We start from the raw sequence: 17,660 nt of genomic DNA on the forward strand, positions 1-17,660 counted from the left end.
TTAGTATATTATTGTTATTATGATTTTAGAGAGGAGTGACCTTGTAGTTAACTTTCCCAACGTACAAATTTAAAATTCGTTATTAAATAAACTTTATGTCAATTGATGTTGAAGAGTGATTATAGTTGTGTTTTTATGCAATGATTACAACATACCAACGTGAACACTGGCTGAAAAGCTTTCACTCTGTATGTATGTAATACTCAGTGTCGAAACCGTCAATAATATAATCATAATCAAAACTAAACGACTTTCCCCAATCTAAAAAAATATATCGACATACTTTGATCTGCTTAATATCACATAAAAATATGAATATATGAATGGTTTTACACATCAGTGGAGCACAATACATTCGTTTATATTATAAGTGTGAACTTTTTTGTTTTTATAAGATATTAGCTACTCGCTCCGGCTTCGCACGGGTGTACATGTATTATATATATAAACCTTCCTCTTGAACAACTCTATCTTGTAAAAAAACCGCTTCATTTTGAAGCGGTTTTTTTACAAGATAGAGTAGTTTTAAAGATTTAAGCATACATAGGGACGTTGCGTAGTTTTAAAGATTTAAGCATACATAGGGACGGACAAACAGCGACAGCGACTTTGTTTTATACTATGTAATGATGATATAAATTGATTTATTTAATCCTTTCGTTTATAAAAGAAACCGAGGTATTCCAAAGAGTTTTATTTCAATAAATAAGTAACGCTGCTGTAATTGCAACCTTCCGAAAATAGTTTCTCTGTTTTTCAGTAGCATCCGAGGGCGAGTTAAAAAATAAAGAAAATATCTGCCGCTGGATTTAGATAGCTAAGTCCGTTCAGTTGCAATTTCTAAATGGACTCTAATATATATTATTTCCTAGAACTAGGAAGCAAAAATATTCACCGATACACTTTCTAAACATTGTATAATACATTTCAATTACACGATTAACGTTTATCATAATTTGACAATTGCGGTCGCCAATTATAGATTTAATTGTTAAGATAGAAAGCTTTTTATATGATTGCTTTGAGAATTCAATTTTAATCAATTTGATGTTAAGTAACCATTATCAAAATTAGTAACTAGTAATATTAATAACTTGAAAACTTTCATGATTACGAGATTTGTGGACGCACTAACAGTGACTCGCTACTTCGCTTGCAGGAAATATGTTCCAGTAGGTATTTCGAGTATTAATTATGAGTACAGAGATACATTAGAAAAATAAAACCATATATTTATTACATGTGGTACTTATTTAGCTTTCGTTTTAAATGTATTATTATAATTATAAATAATAAATAAGTGATCTTTACAATTATTTATGAAATATTTAATTTCAGATTATTATATGTATTATATGATTCACGTAAAATCTCGTACACATATTTAATTATATAATGATCGGCATAAAATTAATATAAAAACATATATGATCACTATTTCTTTTAGAAATTAGTTTATATGGAATTTTGTAAGTAGGTACATTCGAACAAAGCCAGGGGCACAGCTAGTAATGATAATATAAATACATTTACTGATCCAATGATATCATCGCTCAGTATTTGTGTAAAATATTAAGCAGAATGTGATGTTGTTTACCTCGATTATAAAAGCAAATGTTTATACAATATTCACCTTATTGTGTTTGTAATTAGTTCATGATAATATTTATTACTTGATTTTATAATGGGTGGTGATTTACTATAAGAATAGATAAAGCTATTAAAATATAAGTACAACGAATAATAAACAAATATTATTCAGCTTGAAGTATCATTTCATATACCAAACTGGTGCATTAACGACATGTGTTTTTACATTGGCAATATTAGCAATTAAATTACAACCATAAAATTAATCAATATATATTTTTAATGTCATCATCATCTGCTTCTTCCTTATCCCATTTATTTGGAGTCAGTGTAATGTGTTTTTCTCTTCAATACATCTCTATTCGCAGCTATCTTGTTATTTACTCCCTTTCTTAACATATCATCTTTCACACTGTATAATATATATTAATAGATATATATGGTATATATTTTTATAACGTGTAAGCATATTTATAGTATATATAGATAGGATAGTGCAATAAATATCTGTATGTATTGGTTACGTGTTACGATATTATTCAATTTATATCGTAATAAAATTATAGGGAGCTGCTTATTGCTTTTCCAACAATTTAAATTAGAGAGTTACATGTTGTTCCTTATTTGTAGGTAATTTGCGTGATCAATAAAGTAAGTAGGTGTTACACATACTTACTGTCCTATATATACTTGTGAAATCTATACTCTCAGTAAAATAAGAGGTATCCAAATCATAGATGAACAGAGATAGAGCCTCGTTTTATTTACTTAAACTGAAACTTAGGAAAAGTCTACCACTTATTTATTACTTTGGTGCGTGAACTATTTCACATATATTACTAAAATTAAATATAATTAGTATGTGAAATTTATATACTATTTCATTACTAAATTTGTATATTATTTTATTACTAAGTCTATATATTATTTAATTTTTATTATTAAATTCATATATTAATTATAATTTATAAATTACCTCTCATCGGGGATTTCGTTGTCTTTTGAGATAATCCTATGGCAGTCCTCATAATACAATCTAGATAGATTGTATCATGAAGATTCACATCAAGTTACTTTTAGAAACGCTTAGTCAAGAAACTGCAATAAACAGACATACAAACAAACAAATACTTTTTTTAAATTGACATTATTCGTATACATAATATAATGAGGACAGACATAATATACGAATATCTTTTATCTCAAAACATACGCTAGAAAATGCTAGTATTTATTATAAAGAGCATAGAATTTATTATAACTAACGAGCACACGTATGTCCTTATTAAAAATAATCCACCCAAATAAGGAAGTGTTAAAATATGCAAGAGAATGAGATTCATAGATGGTTTCGATTGGATGAATGTTTTTTTATTGGTGTAGGTCATATTATGGTCGATAAATTTACATAATCTTTTTTTAATAAAATATTTAAATGAGAAATGAACTGATGGCCTTTTTATATCTTTATGTAATTTACACTTTAATGAACCTGTTCAAATGTTTGAAACGAAATTAACAAGATTAACAAGAATTTACCAATAACGGAAAGATATGGTGAACGGAAATATATAAGTAGACATTAATGAAGGAAAGTACCCGTACATTTATTACCGTAAGGGATCGTACACTAAAAACTCCTCACGTAACCAAAGTAAACAGTGGTATAACACAGAATAAATGATATAAAAACATTAATTACTAAATTCTAGAATATTCATATTTCATGTCTCCTCCGATCGATGCCCCATCCAATTCTAACGGGGATCGAAGTTACAACGGCCTGAGCCGAGGTTCGAACCCCCTGCGGTGTCCTCGAACTAAAGTCGTATCCACCAGGCGGAAGTTGGCCTTCAGCCGCTCCATAAGTAGATCCGCGGGTTTGGAGTGGCATCTGTACTCACTTCCTATCATTCGGTGAAGCAGTAAAGGCCAGTGCGGCTTACAGTTTTAGAGTAGTCCGAGAAAAAAACTTCGTCTGCCGTAGGTACTAATCAGGCTGAACAGCGATTGCAAACCTCATGTTACCCGGGACTACGGATACGCTTTTTTATGAGTGAAATCAATGTCGTATATATCACGTAAAAAGTTATTTAACAAACACACCTTCAAATTTATAAATATTAGTACAGTTTAAATTAATAAATAATACATTAATTTACGTAAATAATAAATATAACATTTTATAGATTTATACTCAATTTATGTAGGTACGATACGAAAGTAAATACTTTCATCTCGCCCACGAAGATGAAATAGAAAAAGTTACTTAAATACAAATTAACGAATGAAAGCGAACTACAAGCACTATTGTTGCAGACCTGTTAAGCCCGCCGTTTCCCATTGAGTAAGCTGCTGCAGGTCAATGTCAGGCTGACCTTGCTAAATTGGATCAGACCTGCGTATTCCCGACGTCGTTACTACATTTCTCTTGGTGCTAAGGGAGCATGATATTCAGTGTTTGTATACTATTTAAATATACATATACTAATACTGTAAAAAGAGAAAGAGGATTTTGTAATGAAGACATTATTTAAAAATAATAAAGATTATTATGTATCATAATTATATACTACACTTGTCGTCGCGACTGTCAACCCAGATGAGACTGACCACCCTGTCAGAATCATTGTCAAATATCGACGTTGTTGTAAACTCAAACCTATTTTGCCACCATTTTGTTTGAAAATATTTCAAACGTGGCAAGGGGCGAGGTTACCGGATTAATTTTTCTTTTGATATCATTGTTTTCTCTTCTTCTCGCCTTTTCTTGACTGGAAAGTCAGTCAGAAATGTAAACTGACACTCAAAGATCGCCATATTTGACCTTACGATCTTTTGGTTGTAATTCAGGGTAGAAAACCACTAGGCCATGCCGGTCTCCAATAAATAATACATATAAAACTCATAAAATTACGAGATATCGGTCAAAACCATTAATTATTATAATATATATGGCCAAAAACATTTTTCAATTAATTAAAATTATACATATAAAGTCCGCTTTAATTGAATCTCATGTCAATACAGATTTCCAATACTAAAACCACACTTCAATCAAAATATATGCAATGCATATAATTAATGATATATATTTCAAATTAAATCCTTGTGCTAGTTTTCCAACAAAATATAGCGGTTTATAAATGTACATATAAATAACGGACACAATTGTTTACGTAATACCTGCTACGTACCATAGCATAAATATTAACCAGGAAAATATTAACGAAGTCATAAAAATTGAATTTTATAAAAATTTATAAAAAGAATAAGTTGGCGAAGCTGCCAATAACACACGTTATGAACGCCGTAAATGTTTTAAACATGTTGGCGTTGCAGCCGGTAACAAGGGTGCTGATTATTTCCTCTCACAGCGAGTCGTTTTGCAATTCCACGAGGAAATGCAGCTTGTTCTAGCCATTATATACTATAGACATATGAGTACCACTCGTTTTTCTTTATTTCCAATATATTCAAGCAATTTTTACTAGTAAAACTAAACACCTAAGCTAAACTATGAAGGAAGGTAAAAACGTATATATCGAATATGTTGCGCTATATCCATACTTCACTACAACAAAGTACTCTTGCTGACGAGGTGAGGAAGTTGTCAAGCCGACCTGCATGCGAATATCCCAAAAACTGAATTCATTACGATGTGCTATCATGTGATGAGATATTACTGACATCATCATCATTCTATAGAATCTAATTGTTAATAATAAACCTTATCTCGATGTAAAACAGTTTATTTCCACAACTGCGTTACTTAGAACATTATTTAGGCGTACAGTGTTTCTAAAAGTATTGAAACAGTAGGTATCATTGGAACAAGCACGAAAGTGAGCACGCATCAGCATTCTAACTTAGTTACCGTTCAACCGAGTTTCACATGTCACTTCTATTTGAAAATCCATAGACTTGCACTGAATAAATAATAAAATTGAACCCGCAGGCGTCACGCAAGAAAGTTAAAGAGAAAAATGAAGTATTTCAACTAATCTTATTTACATTCAGAATAATATAGCTTCGATATAGAAAAAGCTGGAAGCAACAAGTAAAATTTATTGGAAATAAGAAAAAAACACTTCTAAAAGTGGAAACGGTCTGTCAACAGTTGGAAAAACCTGATTTAATGAAAATGAAGGCAGATTTTACGAATAATTGAAAAAAACTGGAACGGGATGTTTGAAGTTGTTTTTCGATCACTTGTGTCTGGACTCGAGCCTAAATAAAATCTTTATAAATAAAAATAAATTACCGGGAAGACTATAACAAGCAGTCGCGGATACCTCAGTCTACCTATTTAAGTCACTAAGCAGCATACCTTGATAACTGTGTTTTGGTTGAGGGTAGAGATAACGCTGTAAAATTACAAGTTAAGAGAACTGATACCTTAGTCCTCTGGAATGGCAACGTATAAGTGGTAAAGTCATTGATGCATTTAACAACGGTGACCATTTACCATCAGATAGACAGTCCGCTTGTTTGCTATTCTAATTACAGAAGAAAACCATATGAATGTAACCGATTGACAACTACTAATTGGTGGTCAGGATAAGTGACCAGCAAAATGCATACTTCGTTGTACAGTAGAACGAAGGTCAGATTAGGTATAAGGTACGATCAGATGACATAATGATTATAATCTCTAAATAAATTTAATATTAAAAAAGCTCCATAAAATATTCCATATTTCAAATGAGTTCAGACATCAAAAAGGTTGAGAATCACTGACCATTAAAATATAATAATAAAATTATTCATAAATAAGTTGTTCAAATTACGCATAGTTTGATGAAATTGCATACTGAATATTAAATTTGAAACTAGTTTACACATAGTTAAGCTGGACAAACACGCGGATACTCGTATATCAAAAATAGTTCTCGAATAGCCAACTCACAACACTCCAGGAGCCGGGAAAATGGCAGTCAGTTGATGCAGCATGTAAAATAGCGGCCGAACTTCTCCGTACGGGTCGTTGGATTCGTAACCACATTCACTTTCATATTTCATCCTCCCACTCGAGCAAATTTCCCGTGAAACTTATTTCTGTGGTAGAAGTTTGATGGTTAACTTTAACGGCACGTTTGACGGCTGTTATTTATTTTTTTATAATATTAGTTTCTTTATCATGTCCTTTCTATTTGCCACTGGCTTGTGACATAAAATAACACTGGCCCTAGCTAAAGAAGAAAATGCAAGGTTTTAATCCTTACTTCCTTACTAATATTATAAATGCAAAATTAACTCTGTCTCTTTGTCTGTCACGCTTTTACGCCTATACTACTGAACCGATTTAAATAACCGATAAAAATTTGGTACACAAATACTCTAGACCCTGAGAAAGGACATAGGTTACTTTCTAATACGAAAAAAGGGTTGTAGGAAGTAAAAAAGGGAAGATCGCATTTTTAAGGCAAGCGGCTTGAAACTTATTCGGCTGCTGATATTTTTTTGAGATTTTTTTTAGAAAGTTTGAATAGCATATTCATTTGCATTTAAATGAATATGTGAATAGCATATTCATTTAAATGCAACTTTCTAAAAAAAATCTCTGTAGAGGGTAAAACAAAATAGGGGATGAAAATATGTATGGAAATTCGTCATACGGACGAAGTCGCGGTGCGCTAGTTCACTATATCGATTAATCAACATGCAACTGCTACAACAATGTCAAAAAATTGATTAAAAAATTTGCATAATCCGTCAATCTGTGTAATATCGTCTTTTTATTATAAATTGACTGTTCATATGTAATGTTCAATATATAATGTATTTTATACATAATGATATATTGAATTCTTACAAAATCATTACTCATTTTTGCCTCAACAGTTTCTGATCACAACGTAAAGCCTCGAACTGTCTGAAGTAGCTTACGTGGATACAAGTTAATCCTTTCTTGAACTATGCTATCTTTTTCATATTGTATGTATCACACGTATCTTCTACTCGATAAGAAAATAATACTGTCTGAAGAGATAAACAAAACATTGAACTTATTAATATGTTTACCCAACCGCAAAATCATATATGTTTATAAAAAATAAACAAAATGTATAGTTGTGTATTGACTACTATACATTATAATATATACAATGATTTTTCCTAATTAGAAATACAACTGTAATATTTTATGACATCAAAAAAGTTGCAGACGTATTTATATCAATAACATTAAAACTGTTACATAGTTATATCTTATATCTATGTTTTGTAACCCATTTATTACTATGGCCAGAAGTCCTATTTTCTTATATGTGTATATATTATCTCTATTTTCTTGCTAAAATGTATATGTTTAAGTATTACTATTTAGATCAACTATTAAATAGAATAAGATAATAAATATTGAGTCCAATAATTGACATGTCCATATTTCGCACTATGACATCAACAAAATACCAATGCTTCTGGCTATCTCATCTTGAATAACAATCGTGACTGTATATAAATATAATAATTTACTAGCTGTACCTGCGATTTCACCCCCGTTACATTACAATAAAAAATGTAACCTCTATTTTATACTCATGCATGAGCTATATAACTGTAGTTTCATCAAAATCCGTTCAGTAGTTTTTGCGTGAAAGAGTAACAAACATGCATACTTACAAACTTTCGCGTTTATAATATTATATACATTAAGATAGCCTCTTACATAATATTTGAGATGTGTTTTGTAATACGACGACTACCATACTACTAGAAATAAATAATTATTTTATTTAACAGACAAACATTAATAAATAAATAATAATATAAAATTAATAACCAAAGTAGACTGAACAAATACTAGACGCTAGGAAAAATAGGTGCACTTTTGGCAATAGACTAAATAAATAATCGAATCTTGAGAAATTCCTAGTTTCTTCATAGTGTCATGATAATGACGTTAAAAAGTAACATAATTAACATAGAAAAGGAGAAAACGAGCCTCTTGAATAAACAGGAAACTAACTTTATGTTAGTGCGGTCGAGACCTGACAACGAGTCAAGCGAACACTTTCCGGAATCGGTATGCAGGTTCATTTTTTGTGATGGCATCACACAACATCATTAATAACACATGCTATTAAATATTAAGCTCTAACAATTAATAAGTAAAGTTTCAAATCAATTGACACAATTTGACAGATTGTGTTAAAGACATTAACATTACCAGTACGCACGGAAGAATTTCTTACCTAAGACCACTTTCCTTTCACACTATATTACATTACACTCATACGTAATCGGTTTGTGATATTTGAAAACATGCGAAATTACTATATAATATTGCTGATTACATATGAAACTACTTAAATAAAACGGTAATCCGCTTATTTAATATTACAACAAAGTAAAACCACATTAACATACCTTTGTATTAAAATATCTATATTTTAAAACAAATCGACGTTCAATATTTAATGCGTAATAATTTTTTTATTAACTCAAATATTTATATAATTATTGTATAAGTATTTGAGTTATTAAAAAATATTATACACAAGTTATTCGTGGAAAATCATAAATGAATATTTTATCTATTTATTCATTGATTAATTTAAATCCCAATATTATTATTTGTTATTAACAAAGTTTTAAGAATTAGAACCCAAGGTTGTTGACCTAAGACAGTTTAAGACTGTTTACCTAAGACAATAATATTAATAGATGGAGTCGAAAGAATTCCCATAGGAACATAGTTAAACATTAGTGTAAAAATAAATATGAGTCAGAAATAATAATCTGTACAATTACTTCTGTAATCACATTTAGTAACAACCACAAATTAAAAGTAGTCTATGAATTTTGATGCTGACTGTACTACCCGTTAGAGTACAATAAACATAGTAGTAGGTTAGTCATGATATTATGGCATCATAAATAAAGGGAATTTGACTTGATTTAAATTATAATTAAAATAGTAATTAAATAAGTGCCAGATAATTAAATAAGGAGTAGGGCAATCGCCGTTCTGTTAATGAACAACGTGGAATGTAATTAATCAGAGACTTAGCGATTACCTATCCTACTGTTTATCTTTGCAAATATTTAGGGTGACAGCAGACGGACAACTACTTTGGACGAATAAATATATATTGAACTGTGGATACTGTTACACAATACAGACAACATACAGAGTAATATTTTATACAGATAAAGTCTGATTTATAGTCATGAGTTAATTAAACTAAGTATAGTTACGTTACTTTATATTTATTATGTAAATTATTCTGTTAAAGTAGTTAAAAATTTGTACTGTTAGATTTTAAATTTGGAATTCAAACTAGTAATCAGGTATCGTGTAAAAAGTATGGATTTATGTTATTGGGTCAACTTTAATTACTTCCGATTATTTTACTTTTCTATGGCCAATAAAAAGCTACTATGTCATCTATTAATAATGAGGTATATTCGCACAAGAACCGGTTTATAGTTTTATATATATACATTTAGTTATAATAGGAAAACTGGTTATAACTAACCTATAGTCAAGAACCATGGTTGAAATTAACATATATCTATACAGAAACTTTAATCTCTTAATTATATAAACACCACCGTAATATTATACAATATAATATATTATAGAAACTTATCATAGAACTTTCATTTTTGTGCGTGCTATTTGCAGTGATTAAGGAATTACCGGTTACTTTAAAATATATAGGTATATTATTAGGCATATTAGACTATTTTTGATAAATAACGCGAATCTATTTTTTTACTACAACAGCAATAATTATAATAGTGTAATATAACTGGACGTGTAAACTAAATCTAGTTTATAAAATTCTCGTGTCACAATGTTAGTAAACATATTTCTACGAAAAGACTTGACCGATTTTGATGAAATTTTATATGCATATTCAGTAGATCTGATTGTGAGAATCGGCTACTATCTATTTTCCATACCCCCAAGTGATTTATTTAATTTTTCGGCAATACTTTTTTTTTAAATATTGTATTAAAAAGACATACAACCCTAAATTTAACCCTTTTACCATCAAACCATATTTTGTTATAGCGATTTTAATTTATTTGGCAAAACAACGTTTTCTGGGTTCAGCTAGTATTTTTTATATTGGGATGCAATATGACGGTACACCTGATGGTAAGTGGTATCGTCTATATACGTGAACAGCACCACGACATACGTCCCAATGTGCTTTACCAGGAGTGAAATATCATGCTTCCATAACCTGTAACATTACTATCTTATCATCGCCCTTTAACCTAAATACAGCTAATACAGGTGACGTAGATGAGACTACTTTGCTCAAAGTTTACTGTAATAAATAAAGCCAATTCGTGACTGCTACTACCCTACGTACAGTATTTATTACTGAGTTACCCTAGCCCCTTAACCTAAATCCAGCTTACAGAACATGCTGTATGGACGATGACATAGATGAGACAACTGAGTTCAAAGTCTACTATAATATATAAATATTACAGTAGACTAATAAATAAAGCTAAATCGTAACTACCATTATCCTACATACAACAGTATTGAATACTCGCCAACTGTTTGTAGGACTCCTAAAACGACCTGTCTGATTCAATATTAGATAATACTAAATTGCTCTAGCGTAAATTAATATCAGATGTATTATCATAGAAGTTTTTTTATGTTACGTTTGAACTTGCTACTTGAATTTCGCTTTCAACCGCGAAGGTTATGATGTCATGTTGGGGCTTATTTCGCATTTACATTCTAATATTTAGATAGAAATGGTCAATATTCGGTATACGAGTTTGACATGCGTGAATGTTTCTTATAATATTTCATTCTTAAAAATGGTACAAAAGACTAACCTTTTTAAAAATTTTACACAGTGTGATCCTATAGCTACTATAGTAGTGCAGTAAACATTGCAAAATTAAGATCATAATAGTTCACCAGTATAATAGGCTTATAGGACGTCGATAGTCTGTTATGCATATGGGGATTAATGTATTCTATAGTTGACGGCCTCGGTGGTCTAACGGTCAGCACACCGCTTTACTGTAGATGAATTTACGGTGGATGCAAATTATTAAGAGCAGATAAATCTGTCTACCCACTTTCTTAGCCTTTTCTACGTATTATATAATATATACATTCACCAGGACTACTACTGGAAAGCACAAAATCACAGCCAACCGTACTCACTGTATCACTTCAACTGTTTGAAGCTTTCGCCTAATTTTATGTAAAGCTTAGTAACATATATATATATAGTAGAGATAATTTAAAACTGTCTAACTGTTAATTGTTATTTTTGTTCTAGAAAATGCGGATACTTCTGCTATGTGCCTTTTTGGGGGCGACTTTGGCCCGAGAAAATGACTGGCAGCCAATAGTTCCAGAATCTTCGATAGCTTATTCTACATATGTAAAATCTCCGGAAAGGTCAATAGAAAGTCGGTAAGTTATTGTTGACTTATGAATATCACAAAAGTATCATTATAATACGACTTCAGCTTAAAGTTTATCGAATAGAACATAAGGTTTCTTAACTAGTGGTTAAGAATCGTGCACGTAAGAAAAAGTGCACGTGATCGCCTACTCGCTACGTTACATAAATGAAATTTCTAATAACTCATATATACGATAAGATTTCAATTAACAATTCTAAGAATATGCATAAACTAATAAATATTTGCAGTTGCAGCAACTGCTTTACTAATTTACTTTTGTTATGTATATTAAGTATTGTAATCAAAACAAACGTTACATCAGTTCTTCTAAGTGGTAACGCATGATACCCCAGTCTTACGGGCATCACATAAAAGCGTGATGACCTTCTACCATTGATGTATATAGGCAATAGTTGACCTATACAATCAAGTAGACTTTCAGCTTATTATTCCAGTAACTTAAATAAATATTTTTTTCTAGCTCTTCCTTAAAAATACTAAATCGAAGACCACCACACAAGTACTTTGTAAAACCGAGCGGCCTTATCAATGTGGCGCCAGCTCTCGAGCAAGAAACGTGCAGTGCATACAAGGTCTCCATGAATCAAGAGCTGGACTACCAGTACTTGGAGTACGCCAGCGACCTCAGAGATTTAAAAGAGTTTACGCTCTGCCTGTGGTCCAAATTCCACAATCATTCTGATGATCATCCTCTGTTTTCGTACTCTGGTAAGTAGTTTTAAGTATATAAAAACTTTATTCATGGACTGGTCAGATATACTTTACAACTATGTACGGGCATTTAATAAATTTACTATGTTTTTGTCGCAAAAGCCGACACAGTAAGTTTCAAAAAATTACCGTATACACTTGTAAAATTATGATGAGTTTTACAAAAAGTATTATCAGTACACTCGTATTCAAATCAAACTCTGCAAGTTCCAAAATTTGAATACTTGGTAGTAATTTCTAAATATAAATATAAACACAATTAAATTATTTATATAATTATATGAACATAATTAAACGACAGGAAAATTATTAATCAAAATCGTCCCATAGCGTATCCGGCCCTAAAGTTCTGCTAGCATAATTTCCGCGTGGAATTACTAGAGAAATCCTTTGAACGAAATTCTATGTGAAATGGCAATCCTGGCCTCTATTTCATTATTTAATAATAATCAAATTGAAATATCTATATTCAGGTAAGTATATTACAGACTCTTATGCCAACGAAATTTTCAAGTAAGCAAAATATTATAATTACACTTTAATTTCTGGTCCGCCTCGCCTTCAAAGATCTGCGTGGTCTAGCGATTTAGCTCACGGCTTTACTACTAATAATCACGGGTTCGATTCCTCTCATGGTACAAACATTTGTATTCATCAGTAATTGTTTTTATTGGTCTGAGTGTTTTCTATGTATGTTATGTATGTATGTCTAGTATCCATAACACCAGCTCTGCTTACATAGCTTGTGACTAGATGGCGTGTGGATTAATTATCATTACTTACATTTTATTTTAAATAATACTATATAAAGTAAATATAATAATATATTGATACGATATACTTCGATATTGAGACGACTGATATTAGATATTACATAGTCGGAGTTCTCAGAAATCTAAGGCGTCAAATCGGATTGAAGCTATGCAGTTAGGCGTTCAAGCATTATATCAACCACATTCGTATATTGTATTGCCGCTGAAGCGCAATATGGCACCTGCTAGATTCCGACATACTGATGTGCTTATTGGATTAATCAATGGAAATATGCGGTAGATGGTACAATCTAACTAAATTTATATTTTTGTCTGCATATTTAAATAATACAAACACATACTGTTACAAACTGTTCTATATGTATTTATTATTGCCCATGTTTTTTTATAGTAACTTTAATAATAATAATCTCAAGACAATTCACACAGCTCCATCTAGACCCAAGTTAAGCTATCTAAAGCTTGTGTTATGGGTATTAGACAACTGATATATATACATAGATATATTTTTTTTGTAAATACATACATATTATACATAGAAAACACCCAGACCGATACAAACAATTATACTCATGAATACAAAAATTTGTGCCGTGCGAGGAATCGAACCCGCGACCATCGGTCGTAAAGCGGTGTGCTAGACCGCTAGACCACCGAGGTCATCAAACTATTACTGTATTGTTTTATATCAGACACTAAAAATATATGCAACTATACTGGTGCCTTTTTCTTTGCTCTCATCTCGTAATGAAAGGCGAATCTTTTATCTCATCATAAACATACATATACATAAAATCAGGTACCAGCGCGCGCGATATTAAAAATAGATACCTACTATTTTTTAATAAAAAAATTTGGAGTATTTTTATTAATAAAATACAAAGATATTTTTATAGCTCTAACAGAGGAGTATAGATTACCATAATTGGAGTTAATGTGGAACAGGAGTGTAGAAAATAAAAAATTATGAAGGTACAATATTTTAACCGAATGAGTTTGTCTAGCTTGAAATTTATAGTATATATTTTATTGTGATGTATAAGGCATATTACTGTAAATTTTAATCACAATCTGTTCAGTAATTTTTTCGTGAAAGTGTAACAAACAATAATCCATACTCACAAACTTTCGATAAACACTTCTATAAAACAATTCGAAACGTAACTGTCAAATTCATCTACAAGTATTTATTAATATAATGTAATTAATCGCGAGGAACAAATTATCTCACTAATTTAGTCCCATTAGTACCTACTTATCTAAAATTATTAATACAGCTAATATTATTATAAGACTATGTTATATCGATCAATTCCTTTGAAATTTACGCAAATTCTTTTAATGTTTCGTCCAATTGCAAAACAAAGGATTTGAACAAAATCTAGTATAATAGATAGATAATCATCTAATGAATAAATAAAAACTAAAATAACATCTTCATGTATTAGCTCCATTCCTATAAGTCTAATCTACTGTCAGTTCAGAATGTAGTAAGTGTGTTATCTATGTTCATCAATTCTGCGAATTGACAAGAGACTTAGATCGTAATTCGTAATAGTTTTGAAATAAAATTATAAATTGTTAAAATAACACATCTCAATATTTCCATTTAGTTATTTGACCTACGTCTATTTTTTGTAATATCGTTCGTTTATGCAAACTATTTGAGTATTCGGTTTAATTCCAACATTTCAATTTGAGTGAACCACTCCACGCTCTTGAACTGGACCGGACGTTAAATTCGCTGCAAACGCTATTACCAATAACACTTCAATTACAAACGTGTATGCTCTACAGCACCTCGAACTCGTTCATAAGATCTCTCTACTGCACTCTACAAAGTTTGCAATATGAAAACATATTAATACGTGATACTCGTATTTACTAATAACTGGAAATATAGTTTAAATTTCATCATTTAAATTATGAACGCTCACTTAATATCTGAAATAGTAATTAATACTCTATTTTACAGTAAGGTTTAACTGAACACACATATTCATAATCATATTGCAAAATTTCAATTTAAATAACATATTAATTAATGTCGACTTATTAATTTTAAATATTGTACAATTATTGGAAAAGAGAACTACACAGTTTGTTACGAATTTATTTTGCAAGGGAAATAACATTTCAAAACGAAATACGGTGTAATACTAAGTCTATAAGAATAAATAATGTTTCTGTATTTAATTAACTCTTTTCATGATTGTATACAAAGAATATTTGTATTACATTTCTTCCTTTGTAGGTACGTAATAAAGTTTTTTAAATTAAAATTTATACATCTTATTATTTTCAAGTCCACTGTAAACATACAATATGTGGCAGTAAATTTTATACTATCTGCTGATTTTGCTAGCATTACAAGAACAATGCGTATTATATATATCTAGTACTAGCGATCAGTCCTGGCTTCGCACGGATGCGAATGTTTAAACTTCTCGGCTTGTTCGATACTGTAATACGCATGTATTATACGAATAAACCTTCCTCTTGAATCACTCCATCTATTGCTGAAAACTGAATTAAAATCCGTTGCGTAATTTAAAAGACAGCTAGTAGGCAGCTGCGTCGTCTCTATTTTATACAATGTAAAGATTACAATAAATTGTACAGATGCAAATATTCTACGAAAATCTAAACGCCAATGAAAACCGTATTATATTTTCATACGATAGCGGACTTGATAAAACAGATAGATGCGACAACAATTTTGTTTCGCACAAGTTAGATATTGCTATTATATTCCTCTTAATGTTATAATGAGTAATGCTATTATGGATTCGCGACGGCAAAGGGGAGCCTGTCATTTAATGTACCATTCTAATAGGTGCCGTAATTTCGTAGCCTACGCTACTGAAGTGAAGACCCAGTGAACTGTGAATGATGTGATTTCGAGTTACAGAACATCGTATTCGGAACTAATTAGATCGGCCCGTTCAACTTGATTCTACGCTTCACGTTCAGAACTACAAGTATCGAATCAAAGATCGTTTAAAGTACTCAGTGAGTCGCATTTGCCTGCTTGTTGAGTGAATATTATTGCAAGTGCACTGAGGCATTTTTAACGTTTGAGTTGCTCCAGATATTAATGCATCAGAAAGAGAATTGATAATATTTCAATATTAATAATAAAGATTCAATGAAAAGCAGTGCTCAATAAATTAGAACCTCGATAAACATACTTATATTAAAAGAAATATTTTTATTAAATATCGTTAATTATACTTGTCATATATCGTTATGTGTACTCATAAGTAAGTAATAAATGAGCATTTATTACTTACTCCATTACTTACACTTTGTCATTGACGTTATGTTAAACAATACTTGTGAATACAAATATTTGTACTAGGTTATGATTTAAACCTGCGACCATTTGAATTAAACGAGTAATATAAGCCGCTTGACCACCGCGGCGGTCAAAATATTTTAATATCGACCACAAAATCTTAATGAATATATCTTCGTTGCGTTTCTTACTCATAAAGTCAAGTTAATGAAAAACTTACGAAATAACAAAAAGTTCTATTAAAGTATAATAATAATGGAGAGAAATTACATTTTTAACCCCTTTAAATAAGCTATCATAGCAGTAAGTATAAACACTGTTCAACGACGCTGCGATTAAAAAGCCATTAAGCTCTAAGGAAGCTGCTTAAATAAATATTATTATACTATTTTCATAAACCCAGCACCTAAACGAAAACATGTATAATTATTTTTTGTTTTTTAAACGTGTGTTTCATTCAACACACGCCGACCACAATTGTGCTGAAATTTTATAACTGGTTTCGAATATTCAAAGCATACGAAACCAGTTCACCTCATTACGTAATTTTGCATGAAAATTTCGTCGTAAATTGGTCCATTAAATAGGAATTATGTATCAGTTTTTTATAACAGTCCATTCTGTAGTTTACCAAATTAAATGCCTGAACTTTACTGTCTACCATTTGATAAACTAGTTTACAAAATGGTCCAGTCATTTAACCTTTCATTGCAAATATATATTTTTTATGTAATTAGATTGATAAACAACCTGACAGTCCTGGCCTGATGGTTAGCGGTAACCGTCATCTTTTATATATATGAACAGCACTATGAACATGACATCCGTAGTCGGTACCACTCATGCGTTACCATTCCAGAAGACCA

At 30.8% G+C, this 17,660-nt stretch overlaps 2 protein-coding genes across 16 annotated transcripts in view; one reads left to right on the top strand and one right to left on the bottom strand.

The window, feature by feature from the left end:
• The window catches only part of LOC131853076 (coiled-coil domain-containing protein AGAP005037), a 275,367-nt gene that overhangs the window by 53,275 nt on the left and 204,432 nt on the right, over positions 1-17,660 (bottom strand). The window lies entirely within an intron of this gene.
• Positions 1-17,660, top strand: part of LOC131853078 (uncharacterized) — a 54,229-nt gene that overhangs the window by 10,515 nt on the left and 26,054 nt on the right. The window contains exons 2-3 of the mRNA XM_059203887.1: positions 11,862-11,998; positions 12,473-12,720. Coding sequence (XP_059059870.1) covers positions 11,865-11,998; positions 12,473-12,720 — 382 coding nt within the window. The 5' untranslated portion in view covers positions 11,862-11,864. The remainder of the gene's footprint in view (positions 1-11,861; positions 11,999-12,472; positions 12,721-17,660) is intronic.

Source organism: Achroia grisella, unplaced genomic scaffold (assembly GCF_030625045.1).
Source record: "Achroia grisella isolate CSIRO2021 unplaced genomic scaffold, CSIRO_AGI_Agris_v1 utg874, whole genome shotgun sequence".
NCBI lineage: Eukaryota > Metazoa > Arthropoda > Insecta > Lepidoptera > Pyralidae > Achroia > Achroia grisella.